This window comes from Pangasianodon hypophthalmus, chromosome 20 (genome assembly GCF_027358585.1).
Source record: "Pangasianodon hypophthalmus isolate fPanHyp1 chromosome 20, fPanHyp1.pri, whole genome shotgun sequence".
Lineage (NCBI taxonomy): Eukaryota > Metazoa > Chordata > Actinopteri > Siluriformes > Pangasiidae > Pangasianodon > Pangasianodon hypophthalmus.
In genome coordinates this window covers 1,280,023-1,302,203 of record NC_069729.1, presented here as the reverse complement: position 1 = coordinate 1,302,203, position 22,181 = coordinate 1,280,023, and the positions used below count along the sequence as shown (strand labels likewise).

Genomic DNA, 22,181 nt, shown 5'->3' with positions numbered 1-22,181 from the left:
TTAAATAAATTATTAGTGTTTCTCCATTAAGCGTTGCTGCACTTTTCATTATTAGTTGTTTTTTCTATATAGTACTCTGGTCTGTTCATTTGTTTATTTGTTTGTTTGTTTGTTGGTGACAAAATAATAGCCATCACCACGTCAACGATTGTGTAGTCCAGTTTTTTTTAATTGTGCTGCTGAAGAATGTTGTGTAGCTGAGTTTCTCTTTTCTGCAGGTTGTTGTGTGACTACAGACCACACACACACACACACACACACACACCACTCTTCCTGCTGTATTTTTCTTATACTGTATTTATTATTTTATAAGCGTGAATGAACTCAACGTGAAAGAAAGAAAACGTTTGTTTCAAGTCAAGTCAAGACGATTGATTGCTTTAAGTGTAATTTTTTGAAAACCTATAAACTTGAGATCAATATCCAAAACTTGTCATGACAACTGGAGTTAAAGAGAAGAAATAATTTCTGATAAATTAAATTAATTTTCCAGTGAAACACTCGTCTCTCTGTAGGAGGAAGAACCTGAGATCATCGCTCCTGCTCTGAGAACACTGTCCCGATTGTCCCAGGAAGTGACCTCATTCATACGGGACACCAGCACCCAATTCACATAACACATTCAATCGCAGAGAGGAATTCCAGACCTGCTCGTGACCCTGCTGGCACACACACACACACACACACACACACACACACCACCCTTCCTGCTGATACTCCACATCCTACTCCTGGAAAACAAAATAAACCTGATAAAAGTTGATAATGTTGAATGAAACAGGACAGAAACAAGAAGCAGAGATCAGCACCGTGAGGACTTTAGAGTCCAGGGGTGGTGACACTAAAGTATTGGCACCCCCAAAACACACACACAGCTAGTGATCTGATGGAGATCAGACATAATGCTTGCAGCTGAGTACTTTGAAATCAACGTTTGTGTTTTTTTCTATAGATTAAAACTCAACGCTGTGGGAAAAAGTGAAGTTTCAGCATCTTTCCGACTAAGAAGAAGTCGAAGCCCTGAAGAAAAGCACTTTTAGTTAGTGATCAGATCTAATAAAGGATTTGAAAGAAACAACAAAATAAATAAATTAATGCCAACAATGTTGTATTATAGAAGAATGATTATAGCAGCAGTAATGTGACGCGTTTGACTAAAATCAGGAGGTTAAATATATTTGGATTTAAATAGCTTATCAGCATAAAAGGTGTGTCCTTCAGGACATCCTGATTAACCATAACAGATTAACCAACACTGATCACATGATCATCATCAGCGTCCTTTTCTTTCTTTCTGCTTCCCCTCGACGTGAAGTTTTAAATTCTACGCTGTAATGAAACAGCTACTAAAGCTTTATAGCCGTGTGTTAGTAAGTAACTACCCTGCTAACCTTATAATAATATGCTAATTTTAATTATTTTAATATACTGCGTCAATAAAACCAGCGCTGAAGTTTGCTAGGCCATGTTCGCTAAACTGCAGTTGTGATGTCATAATGTGTTTGGTTTGTGATTGGCTGATCAGGCTGAACGTCCCTCACTACCTATGAAAAAGATCGCAGATGTAAACAGATGTACTTTTTTTTGTCTAATTTAATAACTAATGGTGAAATGTTTTATTCATAAGTTTTATTATCTACGATTTCACCTGAGAAAACAAAAAGGCTAAAAAAATGTTAAAGTTAAAGTAAGTTTGGTGTTTTTATGTAAAAAGATTTCTCCCTTCCCCAAATAATATAAAGTCTTATACAGTAACACTGAATATTAAACAGAGTTTAATTAATAAAGATGTATATATTATTATATCATTTATTTGGTGATTTATATTAAAAATGCAGGAGTCATTGTTTATGGTGTTGGGTCCAGCTGCTTAGCCTGTTTTCCTGAGGTTTAATCTCTCTCTCTCTCTCTCTCTCTGTGTCATTAATCGGGGATTTGCGCTAATCTGTGCGCATGCGCAGTGCTGCTCAGGGCGCAGAGACAGAGGCATGCACTTTCACACTCAACACTAAATAATGTGTTCATTGAGAGCAGGATCAGGAAGAGGAACGTGGTGCTCAGTGCGCGGATCTGGACCTGGACCTGGACCTGGAGCTGGAGCTGTTCCACATCCTATAGCGCGTCACGTTTCAGCGTTGCCATGGCGACGACCTAATTGGAGGAGGGAGGGGGGAAGGAGGTGTGTGTGTGTGTGTGGGGGGGGGGGTGTTAGTGAGTTTCCTTTCTCAGTGCGCGGTTTGAGACTCGGGACGTGTCGGGCTTCATTCCTCAGAAACACACGGGTTTGTCCTCATCACAGTGCACTGGGATTGTACACTAAACGGACAAAAGCACACGAATGAGGTGAGCAAAAAAAAAAAAAAAAAAACTGAATAATTTAATCATCACTCAAGTAGTCTGGAGTTCATAAATTAATAACTTATAAGCCCAGAAATCCAGCTGGATATTATTATTATTATTATTATTATTATTATTATTATTATTATTAAATCTATATGAAGTTGAAGCTGCTACATTAATAAACAGTGAATAACATTATAAATAACTTCATGATTAAAGACTGTGTAGAAAAGGACAATAATTTGCTTTAAAGTGGAAAAATTTTAATAATTAATGTCTGTAATTTGTCTATGAGTGAAGCGATCATTTCATTTATATTTATTAATTTATGCATTTTTTATTTTAATAACTGTTTTACACAGAAGCGAAGAGCGAGTGTAAGAAAATTTCTAAATCAAATCAGGATATAAAAAAGCAAAATGTGGGAAAAAAATAAAATATAATGATTAAAAATGTAGATATAAAAAAACTGCAGGGTATTCTAATTAAACTGAATAATAATAATAATAATAATACTAATAATAATAATAATAATAATAATAATAATGATAATAAGAGGCAGGAAAAAGCTAAACCAGAAAGAGAAATGTGTTTTAGATGCATTACTAGGCGTGATCTGGAAGATATTTAGCATCTCTCTCTTCTACATATTGTAATTTTCTAAGTTTTCATGATGTGTTCATTAATGATGAATAATTATCGGATTATTCCGTTATGTTCTCGTGGCTCCATTTTGTTCTGGAAAACTCCACTTTCCTCTTGTTCCCCTTTTTTTGTGTGTGTTTTTTTGGGAATCCTGGATGAGAACCAAAGACGAGGCCCCTCGGTGACCTACACACTCCCCCTGAGCACTTCACACACTCATCCTGCATACTGAACACTGATCATTGCTCTCACACACACACACACACACACACACACACTGGCTTATCACCGGACAACTCTTAATGTTGACTCGAGACAAATATCACTTCTTTCAGCTGGAGAGAGAGTAAACATGATGAGTGTAGATCCTGGGGCTCCGTCTCATTCACAGCGTCTCAGTGAGGATGAGGGAAACGAACACACACACATCGAAACACTTTAGATGAGACACATCAGTCAGTTTATGTGGAATGTGTGTGTGTGTGTGTGTGTGTGTGTGTCAGCTCCAGTATGTCCCGCTGGGAGCTGATTGAGCTGCAGGACCTCTCCCCTGAAGACAGGATCGAGTTAGCGCCCACTGCTGGACCCGTGGGCTCTCAGAAGCCCCCGGAGCGGCCGAGCCTGAGTCACACGGTGCGTCTGGTCGGAGACACGGTGCGTTTCGACGTTTCGCTCTGGGAGAAGTTCAGACGGGGGGAAGGTCACGACTTCCAGGCCTGCGGACACACACATCTCGCCTGGTGCGACCTGTGTGGAGAGTTTATCTGGGGCATCTACAAACGGAGCCTTCGCTGCGTCAGTGAGTAACAACCCTGAGTGTGTGTGTGTGTGTGCGTATGTGTGTGTGTGTGTGTGTGTGCGTCTGTGAGGAAAATCTGGATGCTGATCTCCTTTCTAAAGTGTGTTCTGAGATGCTTTTCTGCTCACCACTGGTGTACAGAGTAGTTATTAGAGTTACATAGCCTTCCTGTCAGGAACCACTCACATTAACACCCCGTCATCAGCGACACACACATTAACACCCCCGTCATCAGCGACACACACATTAACACCCCCGTCATCAGCGACACACACATTAACACCCCTGTCATCAGCAACGCACACATTAACACCCCCGTCATCAGCAACACACACATTAACACCCCATCATCAGCAACACTCACATTAACACCCCATCATCAGCAACACACACATTAACACCCCCGTCATCAGCGACACACACATTAACACCCCATCATCAGCGACACTCACATTAACACCCCATCATCAGCGACACACACATTAACACCCCCGTCATCAGCGACACACACATTAACACCCCCGTCATCAGCGACACACACATTAACACCCCCGTCATCAGCAACGCACACATTAACACCCCCGTCATCAGCAACACACACATTAACACCCCCATCATCAGCAACACACACATTAACACCCCCATCATCAGCAACACTCACATTAACACCCCGTCATCAGCAACACACACATTAACACCCCCATCATCAGTACAACTCACATTAACACCCCGTCATCAGCGACACACACATTAACACCCCCGTCATCAGCGACACACACATTAACACCCCCATCATCAGCGACACACACATTAACACCCCCGTCATCAGCAACGCACACATTAACACCCCCGTCATCAGCAACACACACATTAACACCCCATCATCAGCAACACTCACATTAACACCCCATCATCAGCAACACACACATTAACACCCCCGTCATCAGCAACACACACATTAACACCCCATCATCAGCAACACTCACATTAACACCCCATCATCAGCAACACACACATTAACACCCCCGTCATCAGCGACACACACATTAACACCCCATCATCAGCGACACTCACATTAACACCCCCATCATCAGCAACACACACATTAACACCCCATCATCAGCGACACTCACATTAACACCCCATCATCAGCGACACACACATTAACACCCCATCATCAGCGACACTCACATTAACACCCCATCATCAGCGACACACACATTAACACCCCCGTCATCAGCGACACACACATTAACACCCCCGTCATCAGCGACACACACATTAACACCCCCGTCATCAGCAACGCACACATTAACACCCCCGTCATCAGCAACACACACATTAACACCCCCATCATCAGCAATACACACATTAACACCCCATCATCAGCAACACACACATTAACACCCCGTCATCAGCAACACACACATTAACACCCCCATCATCAGCAACACACACATTAACACCCCATCATCAGCAATACTCACATTAACACCCCCATCATCAGCAATACTCACATTAACACCCCCATCATCAGCAACACACACATTAACACCCCCATCATCAGCAATACACACATTAACACCCCATCATCAGCAATACTCACATTAACACCCCCATCATCAGCAATACTCACATTAACACCCCCATCATCAGCAACACTCACATTAACACCCCCATCATCAGCAACACACACATTAACACCCCCATCATCAGCAATACTCACATTAACACCCCATCATCAGCGACACACACATTAACACCCCCGTCATCAGCGACACACACATTAACACCCCCATCATCAGCAATACACACATTAACACCCCATCATCAGCAACACACACATTAACACCCCCGTCATCAGCAACACACACATTAACACCCCATCATCAGCAACACTCACATTAACACCCCCATCATCAGTAACACTCACATTAACACCCCGTCATCAGCGACACACACATTAACACCCCCGTCATCAGCGACACACACATTAACACCCCCGTCATCAGCGACACACACATTAACACCCCCGTCATCAGCAACGCACACATTAACACCCCTGTCATCAGCAACGCACACATTAACACCCCCGTCATCAGCAACACACACATTAACACCCCATCATCAGCAACACTCACATTAACACCCCATCATCAGCAACACACACATTAACACCCCCGTCATCAGCGACACACACATTAACACCCCATCATCAGCGACACTCACATTAACACCCCATCATCAGCGACACACACATTAACACCCCCGTCATCAGCGACACACACATTAACACCCCCGTCATCAGCGACACACACATTAACACCCCCGTCATCAGCAACGCACACATTAACACCCCCGTCATCAGCAACACACACATTAACACCCCCATCATCAGCAACACACACATTAACACCCCCATCATCAGCAACACTCACATTAACACCCCGTCATCAGCAACACACACATTAACACCCCCATCATCAGTACAACTCACATTAACACCCCGTCATCAGCGACACACACATTAACACCCCCGTCATCAGCGACACACACATTAACACCCCCATCATCAGCGACACACACATTAACACCCCCGTCATCAGCAACGCACACATTAACACCCCCGTCATCAGCAACACACACATTAACACCCCATCATCAGCAACACTCACATTAACACCCCATCATCAGCAACACACACATTAACACCCCCGTCATCAGCAACACACACATTAACACCCCATCATCAGCAACACTCACATTAACACCCCATCATCAGCAACACACACATTAACACCCCCGTCATCAGCGACACACACATTAACACCCCATCATCAGCGACACTCACATTAACACCCCCATCATCAGCAACACACACATTAACACCCCATCATCAGCGACACTCACATTAACACCCCATCATCAGCGACACACACATTAACACCCCATCATCAGCGACACTCACATTAACACCCCATCATCAGCGACACACACATTAACACCCCCGTCATCAGCGACACACACATTAACACCCCCGTCATCAGCGACACACACATTAACACCCCCGTCATCAGCAACGCACACATTAACACCCCCGTCATCAGCAACACACACATTAACACCCCCATCATCAGCAATACACACATTAACACCCCATCATCAGCAACACACACATTAACACCCCGTCATCAGCAACACACACATTAACACCCCCATCATCAGCAACACACACATTAACACCCCATCATCAGCAATACTCACATTAACACCCCCATCATCAGCAATACTCACATTAACACCCCCATCATCAGCAACACACACATTAACACCCCCATCATCAGCAATACACACATTAACACCCCATCATCAGCAATACTCACATTAACACCCCCATCATCAGCAATACTCACATTAACACCCCCATCATCAGCAACACTCACATTAACACCCCCATCATCAGCAACACACACATTAACACCCCCATCATCAGCAATACTCACATTAACACCCCATCATCAGCAACACACACATTAACACCCCCATCATCAGCGACACACACATTAACACCCCCATCATCAGCAACACACACATTAACACCCCCATCATCAGCAATACTCACATTAACACCCCATCATCAGCAATACTCACATTAACACCCCCATCATCAGTAACACTCACATTAACACCCCCATCATCAGCAACACACACATTAACACCCCCATCATCAGCAATACTCACATTAACACCCCATCATCAGCGACACACACATTAACACCCCCGTCATCAGCGACACACACATTAACACCCCCATCATCAGCAATACACACATTAACACCCCATCATCAGCAACACACACATTAACACCCCCGTCATCAGCAACACACACATTAACACCCCATCATCAGCAACACTCACATTAACACCCCCATCATCAGTAACACTCACATTAACACCCCGTCATCAGCGACACACACATTAACACCCCCGTCATCAGCGACACACACATTAACACCCCCGTCATCAGCGACACACACATTAACACCCCCGTCATCAGCAACGCACACATTAACACCCCCGTCATCAGCAACACACACATTAACACCCCATCATCAGCAACACTCACATTAACACCCCCGTCATCAGCGACACACACATTAACACCCCCGTCATCAGCGACACACACATTAACACCCCATCATCAGCGACACTCACATTAACACCCCATCATCAGCGACACACACATTAACACCCCCGTCATCAGCGACACACACATTAACACCCCCGTCATCAGCGACACACACATTAACACCCCCGTCATCAGCAACGCACACATTAACACCCCCGTCATCAGCAACACACACATTAACACCCCCATCATCAGCAACACACACATTAACACCCCCATCATCAGCAACACTCACATTAACACCCCGTCATCAGCAACACACACATTAACACCCCCATCATCAGTACAACTCACATTAACACCCCGTCATCAGCGACACACACATTAACACCCCCGTCATCAGCGACACACACATTAACACCCCCATCATCAGCGACACACACATTAACACCCCCGTCATCAGCAACGCACACATTAACACCCCCGTCATCAGCAACACACACATTAACACCCCATCATCAGCAACACTCACATTAACACCCCATCATCAGCAACACACACATTAACACCCCCGTCATCAGCAACACACACATTAACACCCCATCATCAGCAACACTCACATTAACACCCCATCATCAGCAACACACACATTAACACCCCCGTCATCAGCGACACACACATTAACACCCCATCATCAGCGACACTCACATTAACACCCCCATCATCAGCAACACACACATTAACACCCCATCATCAGCGACACTCACATTAACACCCCATCATCAGCGACACACACATTAACACCCCATCATCAGCGACACTCACATTAACACCCCATCATCAGCGACACACACATTAACACCCCCGTCATCAGCGACACACACATTAACACCCCCGTCATCAGCGACACACACATTAACACCCCCGTCATCAGCAACGCACACATTAACACCCCCGTCATCAGCAACACACACATTAACACCCCCATCATCAGCAATACACACATTAACACCCCATCATCAGCAACACACACATTAACACCCCGTCATCAGCAACACACACATTAACACCCCCATCATCAGCAACACACACATTAACACCCCATCATCAGCAATACTCACATTAACACCCCCATCATCAGCAATACTCACATTAACACCCCCATCATCAGCAACACACACATTAACACCCCCATCATCAGCAATACACACATTAACACCCCATCATCAGCAATACTCACATTAACACCCCCATCATCAGCAATACTCACATTAACACCCCCATCATCAGCAACACTCACATTAACACCCCCATCATCAGCAACACACACATTAACACCCCCATCATCAGCAATACTCACATTAACACCCCATCATCAGCGACACACACATTAACACCCCCGTCATCAGCGACACACACATTAACACCCCCATCATCAGCAATACACACATTAACACCCCATCATCAGCAACACACACATTAACACCCCCGTCATCAGCAACACACACATTAACACCCCATCATCAGCAACACTCACATTAACACCCCCATCATCAGTAACACTCACATTAACACCCCGTCATCAGCGACACACACATTAACACCCCCGTCATCAGCGACACACACATTAACACCCCCGTCATCAGCGACACACACATTAACACCCCCGTCATCAGCAACGCACACATTAACACCCCCGTCATCAGCAACACACACATTAACACCCCATCATCAGCAACACTCACATTAACACCCCATCATCAGCAACACACACATTAACACCCCCGTCATCAGCGACACACACATTAACACCCCATCATCAGCGACACTCACATTAACACCCCATCATCAGCGACACACACATTAACACCCCCGTCATCAGCGACACACACATTAACACCCCCGTCATCAGCGACACACACATTAACACCCCCGTCATCAGCAACGCACACATTAACACCCCCGTCATCAGCAACACACACATTAACACCCCCATCATCAGCAACACACACATTAACACCCCATCATCAGCAACACACACATTAACACCCCATCATCAGCGACACACACATTAACACCCCCATCATCAGCAACACTCACATTAACACCCCCATCATCAGTACAACTCACATTAACACCCCGTCATCAGCGACACACACATTAACACCCCCGTCATCAGCGACACACACATTAACACCCCCATCATCAGCGACACACACATTAACACCCCCGTCATCAGCAACGCACACATTAACACCCCCGTCATCAGCAACACACACATTAACACCCCATCATCAGCAACACTCACATTAACACCCCATCATCAGCAACACACACATTAACACCCCCGTCATCAGCAACACACACATTAACACCCCATCATCAGCAACACTCACATTAACACCCCATCATCAGCAACACACACATTAACACCCCCGTCATCAGCGACACACACATTAACACCCCATCATCAGCGACACTCACATTAACACCCCATCATCAGCGACACACACATTAACACCCCCGTCATCAGCGACACACACATTAACACCCCCGTCATCAGCGACACACACATTAACACCCCATCATCAGCGACACTCACATTAACACCCCATCATCAGCGACACACACATTAACACCCCCGTCATCAGCGACACACACATTAACACCCCCGTCATCAGCGACACACACATTAACACCCCCGTCATCAGCAACGCACACATTAACACCCCCGTCATCAGCAACACACACATTAACACCCCCATCATCAGCAATACACACATTAACACCCCATCATCAGCAACACACACATTAACACCCCGTCATCAGCAACACACACATTAACACCCCCATCATCAGCAACACACACATTAACACCCCATCATCAGCAATACTCACATTAACACCCCCATCATCAGCAATACTCACATTAACACCCCCATCATCAGCAACACACACATTAACACCCCCATCATCAGCAATACACACATTAACACCCCATCATCAGCAATACTCACATTAACACCCCCATCATCAGCAATACTCACATTAACACCCCCATCATCAGCAACACTCACATTAACACCCCCATCATCAGCAACACACACATTAACACCCCCATCATCAGCAATACTCACATTAACACCCCATCATCAGCAACACACACATTAACACCCCCGTCATCAGCGACACACACATTAACACCCCCATCATCAGCAATACACACATTAACACCCCATCATCAGCAACACACACATTAACACCCCCGTCATCAGCAACACACACATTAACACCCCATCATCAGCAACACTCACATTAACACCCCATCATCAGCAACACACACATTAACACCCCCGTCATCAGCAACACACACATTAACACCCCATCATCAGCAACACACACATTAACACCCCCGTCATCAGCAACACACACATTAACACCCCATCATCAGCAACACACACATTAACACCCCCATCATCAGCAACACACACATTAACACACCCATCATCAGCAACACACACATTAACACCCAGTCATCAGCAACACACACATTAACACCCCCATCATCAGCGACACACACATTAACACCCCCATCATCAGCAACACACACATTAACACCCCCGTCATCAGCAACACACACATTAACACCCCCGTCATCAGCAACACACACATTAACACCCCCGTCATCAGCAACACACACATTAACACCCCCGTCATCAGTAACACTCACATTAACACCCCCGTCATCAGCAACACACACATTAACACCCCGTCATCAGCAACACACACATTAACACCCCGTCATCAGCAACACACACATTAACACCCCCATCATCAGCAACACACACATTAACACCCCCATCATCAGCAATACACACATTAACACCCCATCATCAGCAACACACACATTAACACCCCATCATCAGCAACACACACATTAACACCCCCATCATCAGCAATACACACATTAACAGCCCCATCATCAGCAACACTCACACTAACACCCCCGTCATCAGCAACACACACATTAACACCCCATCATCAGCAATACACACATTAACACCCCCGTCATCAGCAACACACACATTAACACCCCCGTCATCAGCAACACACACATTAACACCCCATCATCAGCAACACACAGATTAGAGTGTAGAGTGTAGGGATTAGGGTGTAGGATGTATAGATTAGAGTGTAGGGTTTAGGAATTAGGGTGTAGGATGTAGAGATTAAAGTGTAGGGTGTAGGGATTAGAGTGTAGGGATTAGGGTGTAGAGACTAGAGATTAGAGTGTAGGGATAAGGGTGCAGGGTATAGAGATTAAAGTGTAGGGTGTAAGGATTAGAGTGTAGGGATTAGGGTGTAGGGATTAGGGTGTAGGGATTAGGGTGTAGAGACTAGAGATTAGAGTGTAGGGATAAGGGTGTAGGGTGTAGGGATTAGGGTGTAGGGTGTAGAGATAAAGGTGTAGGGTTTAGGGATTAGGGTGTAGGGTGTAGAGATTAAAGTGTAGAGTGTAGGGATTAGGGTGTAGAGACTAGAGATTAGGGTGTAGGGATAAGGGTGTAGGGTATAGAGATCAGAGTGTAGAGTGTAGGGATTAGGGTGTAGGGATTAGAGTGCGGGGATAAGGGTGTAGGGTATAGAGATCAGAGTGTAGAGTGTAGGGATTAGGGTGTAGGGATTAGAGTGCGGGGATAAGGGTGTAGGGTATAGAGATCAGAGTGTAGAGTGTAGGGATTAGGGTGTAGGGATTAGAGTGCAGGGATTAGGGTGTAGGGTATAGAGATCAGAGTGTAGGTTGTAGGGATTAGGGTGTAAAGTGTACAGATTGGAGTGTAGGGTGTAGGGGTTTAGGGAGCCTTCAGAAAGCACATGAATAAGAAGTTTGGGGGAAAAAAACATACAATATTCAATGAATGTTACTGTGTTCCGCTGGGGAGAGGGGGAGAGAGAGAGAGACAGAGAGAGAGAGAGAGAGGGAGAGCGAGACAGAGCGAGAGACAGAGAGAGAGGGGGGAGAGAGACAGAGAGAGAGGGGGGAGAGAGAGAGAGAGGGGGGGAGAGAGAGAGAGAGAGGGGGGGAGAGAGAGAGGGGGGGGGGGAGAGAGAGGGGGGAGAGAGGGAGAGAGAGACAGAGCGAGAGACAGAGAGAGAGAGAGGGAGAGAGAGACAGAGCGAGAGACAGAGAGAGAGAGAGGGAGAGAGAGACAGAGCGAGAGACAGAGAGAGAGAGGGAGAGCGAGACAGAGAGAGAGAGATTACAGATGAATTCATCACGTGTTAAAGTAAGCCGAAGCCCTGAGGGTCGTGGTTTTCTCAGCGCTACACAACACTTCTGTAATCTGATTATATTTGATTAGTGTTTGGAAGTTTTCCAGCTGTTGGCAGTGTTTAGGAGTTGAAGGGAAAAACTGTTGTAAAGTTCTACAGAGAACCTTTAACGGTTCCCCCAGAGAGACAGAGAAAGGTAACAGAGAGTTTTGTTCCAGCGACGCCATAGAGGAACCATTTACACGTAAATATAAATCTTTCAGGCTGTAATTCTTTTGCGATTTTTTAAATATAATAATTAGTTTACATCACTAAGCCCCGCCCACATAATAGTCACATTTATAGTAAGGAATAAAATCTCTGGCATCAAACAAAATGATTAAAAATCAATCAAAATATTCCTTTGGTGAAAAAATGGTTCCTCTATGGCATCACACTCATAGAAAGAAGGTTCTTGGAGGGTTCACTGGACAATTCTTAGCTTCCAGGAAACAGACGGAACCCTTTCTGACACTCTGGGGTTGGGTTCTGTGTAGAACCTTAAGGGTTCCTCCAGAAGGTCAACAAAAGAACCTGTATAATGGCACTACAGAGCACCTGTTCTTTTTAAGGAGTGTAGGAGTGTGTGTGTGTGTGTGTTTTGTTGTCTGGTATATTAGGATTGATGTGTGTGTGTGTGTGTGTGTGAGCAGACTGCAGGTACACGTGTCACTCCCGCTGTCGGCCCCTGATACAGCTGGACTGTGAAGCCGTGCTCGGACACTCGGACTGCAGCGAGGACATCGAGATAGACACGGACGTGGTAAAGAGCACTTCTTCTCACACACTTGTGTGTGTGTGTGTGTGTGTGTGTGGTGGGGGGTTGGAGTGATGCGTTGCTCGTGCCTCGAGCTCTCTCACTGCTCCATATGCTGTGTGTGATTTTATTACCGCGCTCACGGCACTCGCTTTACGACGCGCCCGTTACCACGGCAACCGCACAATACAGCAGCTGTTCGTTTCCTTTCTGAGCGTCACACACGCGTCAACAATTCATCATTTCATTAAAATATTCATTAGCATAAGTGGAATAGTAACGACTCCTTCTGAATGTTGTGTTGTCTGGTGAAACTGATGACACGGTTAAATATTACTTTTTTTTTTATTAATTAAAGAACGACACATCATACTTTTTATCCATTTATAGTTACATTCAGTGTTGTGGGATGTTGGGGAAACAAGTTAGTTCCTGTTCTCACTTACGTTATAGCAGCTATAAACAGTCGTTCCCTCACCAGCTGCTCTTTTTTTCTGTCTCCTGAAGTTAATAAGACAAAAAACCCACAGCTTGTCACGTAAAGCGTAAACTCCTCTGTCCTGAAGACGTCAGAAAACTTAAAGTTACAGCTTTACCCTCTGACTGTTACAAAGCGCTGACACTGGAGACTCCTTCCATACGTGTTAAAATAAATGTCTTCTTACAGAAAATTTCACCATATCAACGCTTTTTTTTTTAAAGCGTCCACCGTATGAGTCTCTGTCACTACAGAAACGATAACGTATCAGAACGAGTGCATTAATATAAACCTGTGATTTGCAGCTGCGCTACTGTCAGAGCTGCTGTTATAGAAAATTAATCCACACCTCCTGACCAATCAGAATCCAGAATTCATCATCACTGTGGTGTAATAGGGAGTTATGGCGTGCAGTGAGAGTGAATGAGCGTGCTGTAATAGTGTTCAGAAAGGGGAGCGAGAGCAGACAGCTGGTCAGAGGAGAGCTAATTATATCAGAGAAGGATAGTGGACACACACACACACACTCACGCACACACACACACACACACACACACACACATTGATCATACTGATTACAGCTCACAGTGCCTAGCCTTAATGCAAATAAAGCATTGCTCGTGCCATTCTGAGATATGACTGGCTGTGGCTAGAGGGGGCGGAGCTACGTGTCATGGTAATATACAGTGTGGGAGGAGCTTAAATTATAGCCATCTGCACTCCACACCTACAGCCAACAGAGCTCTGTGCAGACTGAAGGAGATGAACTAGAAACACACACACACAGACACACACCTGAGGAAAATCAGGTTAACAGTCAGGTTAATCTTCTGCTCTGTAGAGAGAGAGAGAGAGTGTGTGTGTGTGTGTGTGTGTGTGTGTGTGTTAGTGAGGCACAGTGAGGTTGAAGTTGAGGTTGAGGATACGGAGGTGTGTTTGGTGATGTCGTGGGGGGGCAGGAGCGCGGCGAGCAGCGGATACTGCAGTCAGGATGATTCCGACTCCGAGCTCGAGCACTTTTTCACCGCACGCACTTCGTTTTCACGCAAACCGAAGACACTCGAGGTGAGGAGAAGTTTCATTACATATAAATATAAATACACATATCTGTCTATAGGGTTCTATATGTACAAGCTGGACTGTATGCAGAAATATAGACGAGTATATAAGACTGCGAATATACAGATTTCTAAAAAGAATTACATCAACTCAGTCCTAACATGGAAGTGTAATAGATAAGACAGTTTATAACTACTTTATTACGGTCTCATAGTCTTATTCACTCGTCTAAATTAAGCTATATATATATTAAATACGCAGAACTGTTTGTGTTAGTGTATACGCATACACACACGTTTATGAATTATGGTGCAGTAGTAACAAAAGCCACATAAATGAAGATATATACAGAATTAAACATGCATTTTATTATCATGATTTATTTCTATATATTAATCAGTAATGAGGAAGTAACACATATACATAAATTTATTTAAATGCCGGTAAAAATAGCAACTCCACTATGTCATGTGATGAATAAGGGTTTATATCTAATATAATATATTAATCCTGTTGATCATTTTATGTTCTAATATATCCTAATATCCAGAACCGAGTACAGGACAGTGCACAGCTACATTATTATATACCGTTACATGTCTACGTGTGTATTTTGTTGAACCGGTGCAGTGACATGACACAAAGAAAAGGATCTAAAAGCACTTTTTCGGTGCACATGGACCCCTTTCTGACACAGAACTGTCCTAATTACCAGACACAGTGAAGTACACAGCTCATTAGCATATTCGCATGTCATTAGGAGGTTCACAGATGTTAACTGGTGGTACAGGGAAGAAGGGGGCGTGGCCTCTGTCAATCCGAATTACACTGATGACAATGAGTAACTACAAACCAGATCCACAATCTGTCTGTCTCACAGTCACAACACACACACACTTTAACTACGCCTCTTATTTACAAAAAATACACCGCTTTACACGAGACTTATATGTCTTATATCTCTTATATCACTTTCACTATGCTGCTTTACTCATATTCTGTCATTTATCCCCTCCTGCTTTTTATTTTTATTATTACGCAGTAATTATTGTGCATCCTGGGTTCATTTATGTGTAATTTGTTTGTGTTAAGTTTTACTTTGTGTTTACTTTATTATTATTATTATTAATATTATTAAATAGATCAGCAAAACTCAAAAAGCATTAGTTAGTGCATTATAATTAAATAATTAAAAATGGAGATTGTATATTATACATTACATTGTACATTATAATCAGCGTTATTGATTATTGGATCTTGAAAGCTTTTTAAAACTTTTTTAAATTAACTTTTTATTTGATTTTGAGTATTATATTTATCATTGCTGCGTGGAAAAGATGTGGAAAAGATGACAAGGGATTTGAGGAACAATATCCTCCACATAGACACACACACACACACACACACACACACACACACACACACACACATCAGTAGGACCATGACAGTTTGGAAATCATGAAAGTTTCATTAAAACAAACAGAAGCGTGAAGATCTAAACACCCAAAATGGGACTGTTTACATGACCAGGATGTACAGAATATGAGCGATTACATTATTCTTCTCGATATGATTGTAAAGGTGACCAGGTACTCAAGAATTTACCAGATTTTCGATGTTAATGGTGTTAATTTCTGTAGGTGTAACGACGTTGAAGAGCTTTGTAGAGGTAGATTAGGATTAAGTGGTAGATATGATCACGTTATCTCTCAGGACCACGTCAGTGTCACTGAAAATATGGAGAAGATGTAGGTGATAAAGATTGGATATTCACTGAGGAGATCTTGTGTATGTGTGTATGTGTGTGTGTGTGTGTGTGTGTGTGTGTGTGTAGGACACTGTGGTGGACTGGAGGAAACAGCAGCAGCTCTCCATCTCTGAGCTCCAACACAAAGTAAAAGAATACAACGCTCAGATCAACAGCAACCTCTACATGAGTCTGGTGAGGAATATCAAATCAAATATCAAATCAAATATCAGATTAAATATCAAATCAAATATCAAATCAAATATCAGATTAAATATCAAATCAAATATCAGATTAAATATCAAATCAAATATCAGATTAAATATCAAATCAAATATCAAATCAAATATCAGTTTAAATATCAAATCAAATATCAGATTAAATATCAAATCAAATATCAGATTAAATATCAAATCAAATATCAGATTAAATATCAAATCAAATATCAAATCAAATATCAAATCAAATATCAGTTTAAATATCAAATCAAATATCAGATTAAATATCAAATCAAATATCAGATTAAATATCAAATCAAGTATCAGATTAAATATCAAATCAAATATCAGATTAAATATCAAATCAAATATCAGATTAAATATCAAATCAAATATCAAATCAAATATCAAATCAAATATCAGTTTAAATATCAAATCAAATATCAGATTAAATATCAAATCAAATATCAGATTAAATATCAAATCAAGTATCAGATTAAATATCAAATCAAGTATCAGATCAAGTAAAGTAGAGTAAGATTTAAAAGAAAACAAAAGGAAGTTTTATCGTATCAGTGTTTATTAGTGTAACGTTCTCGTCCTGTCGTGTGTCCTTTCAGAACCGGGACGGCTCGTATACGGGTTTCATTAAGGTCCAGTTCCAGCTGGCTCGGCCCGTCTCTCTTCCCCCAGCTCAGAGACTGTCCTCTTCATCCTCTTCCTCATCTTCCTCTTCCTCCTCTTCCTCTTTCTGCTCCTCCTTTTCCTCCTTGCCCTCGCACGGCCTCTGCACGTCGTTCTACCTGCCCCGAGACACGGCGAAGCAGCTGCACGTCGGCTCACACACTCGGGTCCGAGAGGTGATCGAGGCTCTGCTCAACAAATTCACAGTGGTGGACAATCCGGCTAAATTCGCTCTGTTCGAACGCAGCGAGAGGAACGGCCAGGGTGAGGAACGCACAGCTACTTCTTCTTTTTTTTTTTTTTTCAATCAAACTCCATCATTCTTCATGAATAAAGTATGGACGTAAAGTATGAAGCATAACACATTAGCGAGTATGTCAGGAAACAGTTGCGGGTAATATTAGCTGATAAAGTGTCCACGGATCCACACTTAGTCCACCATCCAGGAACCTTTGGGATCCTCGTTTCAACATACTACGATTTGAGACGCACTAATTCTAATCTTGGATACTATTTAGGACGGATAGGAGGTGAATTGGGACGCAGCAAAAGTGAAGAGTGTAGAGGACAGAGAGAGTAAAACTTCCTACTTCCAACTAACTAATGAGAGAAAAACAAGAAGCAGATGAAAATTTAATTCCACCAAGGGATAACAAGAACAGGAAACTATGACCATATAAGGGAAGTCTGATACAAAATATAATCTCTCTCTCTCTCTCTCTTTCAGTGTACTTGAGGAAGTTGTGTGATGATGAGCGTCCACTCTTCCTGCGTCTGTGTGCAGGTCCCAGTGAGAACGCGCTCAGCTTCATACTCAGAGAGAACGAGACAGGAGAGGTGAACGTGAGTGCACATGATAAACTGAAACACGCACACACATAAACACACACACACACACACAAGAATAAGAATTGGTTTTACTGGTTTTAGTCTCTTACAAAGACACCAAGGCACAAGCTGGAACAAGCAAACACGCAGGAATGACTTGCTAAAGCAGATCCAATCCATGAACAGAGTCATATCTAAGCACAGAGTCCCTTCCAAGACACTATACCTGGATTAAAACAGACTGTTTTAGTCCAATCTAGACTTAGAGTCCAATCTGTGCAAAGACCTACTAACGCATGTTCAGGCATAGAGTCCACTCCAAGCGCAAAAGAGTATAATCTAGGTATAGAGTAAAAAGCAGGTCCAGTGCAAGCAAGCATAGAGTCTGATCCAAGCATCCAGTCTAATCCAGGTGTAGAGTCCAATCCAAGAATATCGCTTCTAAACCGAGTCCAATCCAGACATTGAGTCTAGATCATGCACAGAGTTGCTAAGGCAGGTCTAGTCCAAGAAATCACAGAGTCCATTCCACAAATAGGGTCCAATCTGAGCACAGTCTGATCTGATAGTGAGACAGAGTGCTGCAGTGATGTGTTGTTGTTCTTCTGCACAGTGGGACGCGTTCAGTCTTCCCGAGCTCAGTAACTTCCTGCGGATCCTGCAGAGGGAGGAGGAGGAGCACGTCCGGCAGATTGTACAGCGCTACTCACTGGCACGGGACAAACTGAAGGAGGCGCTGAGGAGCTTCAGCACGCCGGGATGAGAGGAGTGTGACAGAGAGGAACTGGACGTAACACACACGGCTGAGGACACACACTGCTGAGAACACGCACTACTGAGGACACACACTGCTGAGAATGAGAACACACACTGCTGAGAATGAGAACACGCACGGCTGAGGACACACACTGCTGAGAACACACACTGCTGAGGACACACACTGCTGAGAACACACACGGTTGAGGACAGGAGTCTGAACCATCCCTGTGAGAAAACAAAGAGCTACTGCAGGACGAGCTCAGGGTCTCACACACATACACACACACAGCACTGAGGAGGCGAAAAGCAAGCAGATGTAGCATTAACACATTTATTTGTGACTACACACTCCTGTATGCCTCTTTACTGCACATAGAGTGTAGAGGTTAATATATTAAAGCTGATGCATAGACAGTATGGAGCACTTACACAGAGAGTCAGAGACGAATCCTAATATCGCTTCTTACTGGACATCAACATGAGCTACATGGAGTGTGATAATAAATCTAATAGTGTTTACCCTGTGTAGTGCACTTCCACAGAGAGGAGGACTACAAAATGGCTCCCTATTGCACATAAACTATACGAACAAAAGACTGTGGACACCTGAAATCACATCCAGGACTTCGCTGATGTCACGATGATGGAATGACAAGACCTAAACACTCATAAATAGGACTTAAACATTCATAAACAAGACCCAAACATTCATAAACAAGACCCAAACATTCATAAACAAGACCTATACATTCATAAACAAGAACCGAGCATTCATAAACAAGACCAAACATTCATAAACACGACCCAAGCATTCAGAAACAAGACCTAAACATTCATAAACAAGACCCGAATATTCATAAACAAGACCAAACATTCATAAACAAGACCCAAATGTTCATAAACAAGACCTAAACATTCATAAACAAGACCCGAATATTCATAAACAAGACCCAAACATTCATAAACAAGACCCAAACATTCATAAACAAGACCCAAATGTTCATAAACAAGACCCGAGCATTCATAAACAAGACTCAAATGTTCATAAACAAGACCCAAACATTCATAAACAAGACATAAACATTCATAAACAAGACTTAAACATTCATAAACAAGACTTAAACATTCATAAACAAGACCTAAACATTCATAAACAAGACCCAAACATTCATAAACAAGACCCAAACATTCATAAACAAGACCCGAATGTTCATAAACAAGACATTCATCATGGAGCTCGACACTGGAGCGTCATGGAAGCAGCCATCTTGAACAACCAGGATCACATTTTTTTTTTTCTCCTAACTCTCAGAATTGGAGCAGAAAGCTGGAATAAAGTTCCACTGTATATATTGTTTAATTAAAAGTAAGGTTTTGAATATTAAAACATGTCGAATGTTTTGATGGCTTGTGCACAGACAGCGTTTTGGACGAGACACACTTCCATTATTTGGTAGTTACATTAGACTCATAGCTCCAGCGCTACACTAAAGAAACCTCACTCACAACTATTATTATTATTATTATTATTATTATTATTATTATTATTATTATCATTTTACCAAACTGTTCCTTGAAATAATCAGTTTTATTTTGCGCTGTCAGTGTTGTGTAATCTGAGAAAATGAAACGACGTCTCGGGAACTTGTTTAACTGTGAAAAGACTTATTTATTCTGCAGTTAATTTTGTAAAATGTCTGTTAAAGTGAGCGATTGATGAAAATGTGAATTTATTAAATATTTTGTGAGAAAGATCATGGCAGTGTGTGTTATTACTGTTATGTGTGAGATTAGAACAAAGAGCACACACACACACATGCATGGATATATATCTTAAAATTGTTAGCAAGTACATAAATATTATGAACGGACAATATGAAGAGTATATTTATGCTAGTCGTTGCTATTTATATACATTAGAAGGCCAAAAGTATGTGCACCCCTGACCATCACACCCATATGTGCTTGTTGAAGATCTCGTTCCAGATTTATTCCTCCCGTGTTTGCTGTTATAATGAGCTCCACTCTTCTGGGAAGCTTTCCACTAGATGTTGGAGCGTGGCTGTGGGGATTTGTGTTCATTCAGCTACAAGAGCATTAGTGAGATCAGGCGCTGATGTTGGGTAAGGAGTCTCCAGTTCCAGTTCATCCCAAAGGTGTTCAGTGGGGTTGAGGTCAGGGCTCTGTGCAGGACACTCGAGATCTTCCACTCCAACCTTCACACACCATGTCTTCATGGAGCTCGCTTTGTGCACAGGGACATTGTCATGCTGGAACAGGTTTGAGCCTCTTAGTTCCAGTGAAGGAAATCGTAAAGCTACAGCACACAGAGACATCCTGTACAGTTGTGTGTTTCCAACTTTGTGGCAAAAGTTTGGAGAAGAACTTCATATGGATGTAATGGTCAGGGGTGCACATACTTTTG

The 22,181-nt window shown here is 43.1% G+C and overlaps 1 protein-coding gene across 2 annotated transcripts; it reads left to right on the top strand.

Moving 5' to 3' along the window:
* Nucleotides 1-2,206: 2,206 nt before the first annotated feature.
* Nucleotides 2,207-21,485, top strand: rassf1 (Ras association domain family member 1). Of its 2 annotated transcripts, XM_026935330.3 has the most exons (7): nucleotides 2,207-2,343; nucleotides 3,489-3,784; nucleotides 13,880-13,989; nucleotides 17,355-17,462; nucleotides 18,106-18,433; nucleotides 18,897-19,012; nucleotides 19,611-21,485. In XM_026935330.3, the coding sequence occupies exons 1-7, from the start codon at nucleotides 2,339-2,341 to the stop codon at nucleotides 19,758-19,760; spliced, it is 1,113 nt and encodes a 370-aa protein (XP_026791131.3). In that variant the 5' UTR covers nucleotides 2,207-2,338; the 3' UTR covers nucleotides 19,761-21,485. The 2 variants fall into 2 exon arrangements, with proteins under 2 accessions (XP_026791131.3, XP_026791132.3); XM_026935331.3 differs by lacking the exons at nucleotides 2,207-2,343; nucleotides 3,489-3,784; nucleotides 13,880-13,989 and adding an exon at nucleotides 14,034-15,526.
* The last annotated feature ends 696 nt before the right edge of the window (nucleotides 21,486-22,181 follow it).

Coding starts and splice junctions, on each gene's coding strand:
- rassf1 (XM_026935330.3), top strand. Junction 13,990..17,354: donor TCGAGATAGACACGGACGTG/GTAAAGAGCACT, acceptor GTGTGTGTGTAG/GACACTGTGGTGGACTGGAG. Junction 19,013..19,610: donor ACGAGACAGGAGAGGTGAAC/GTGAGTGCACAT, acceptor TCTTCTGCACAG/TGGGACGCGTTCAGTCTTCC.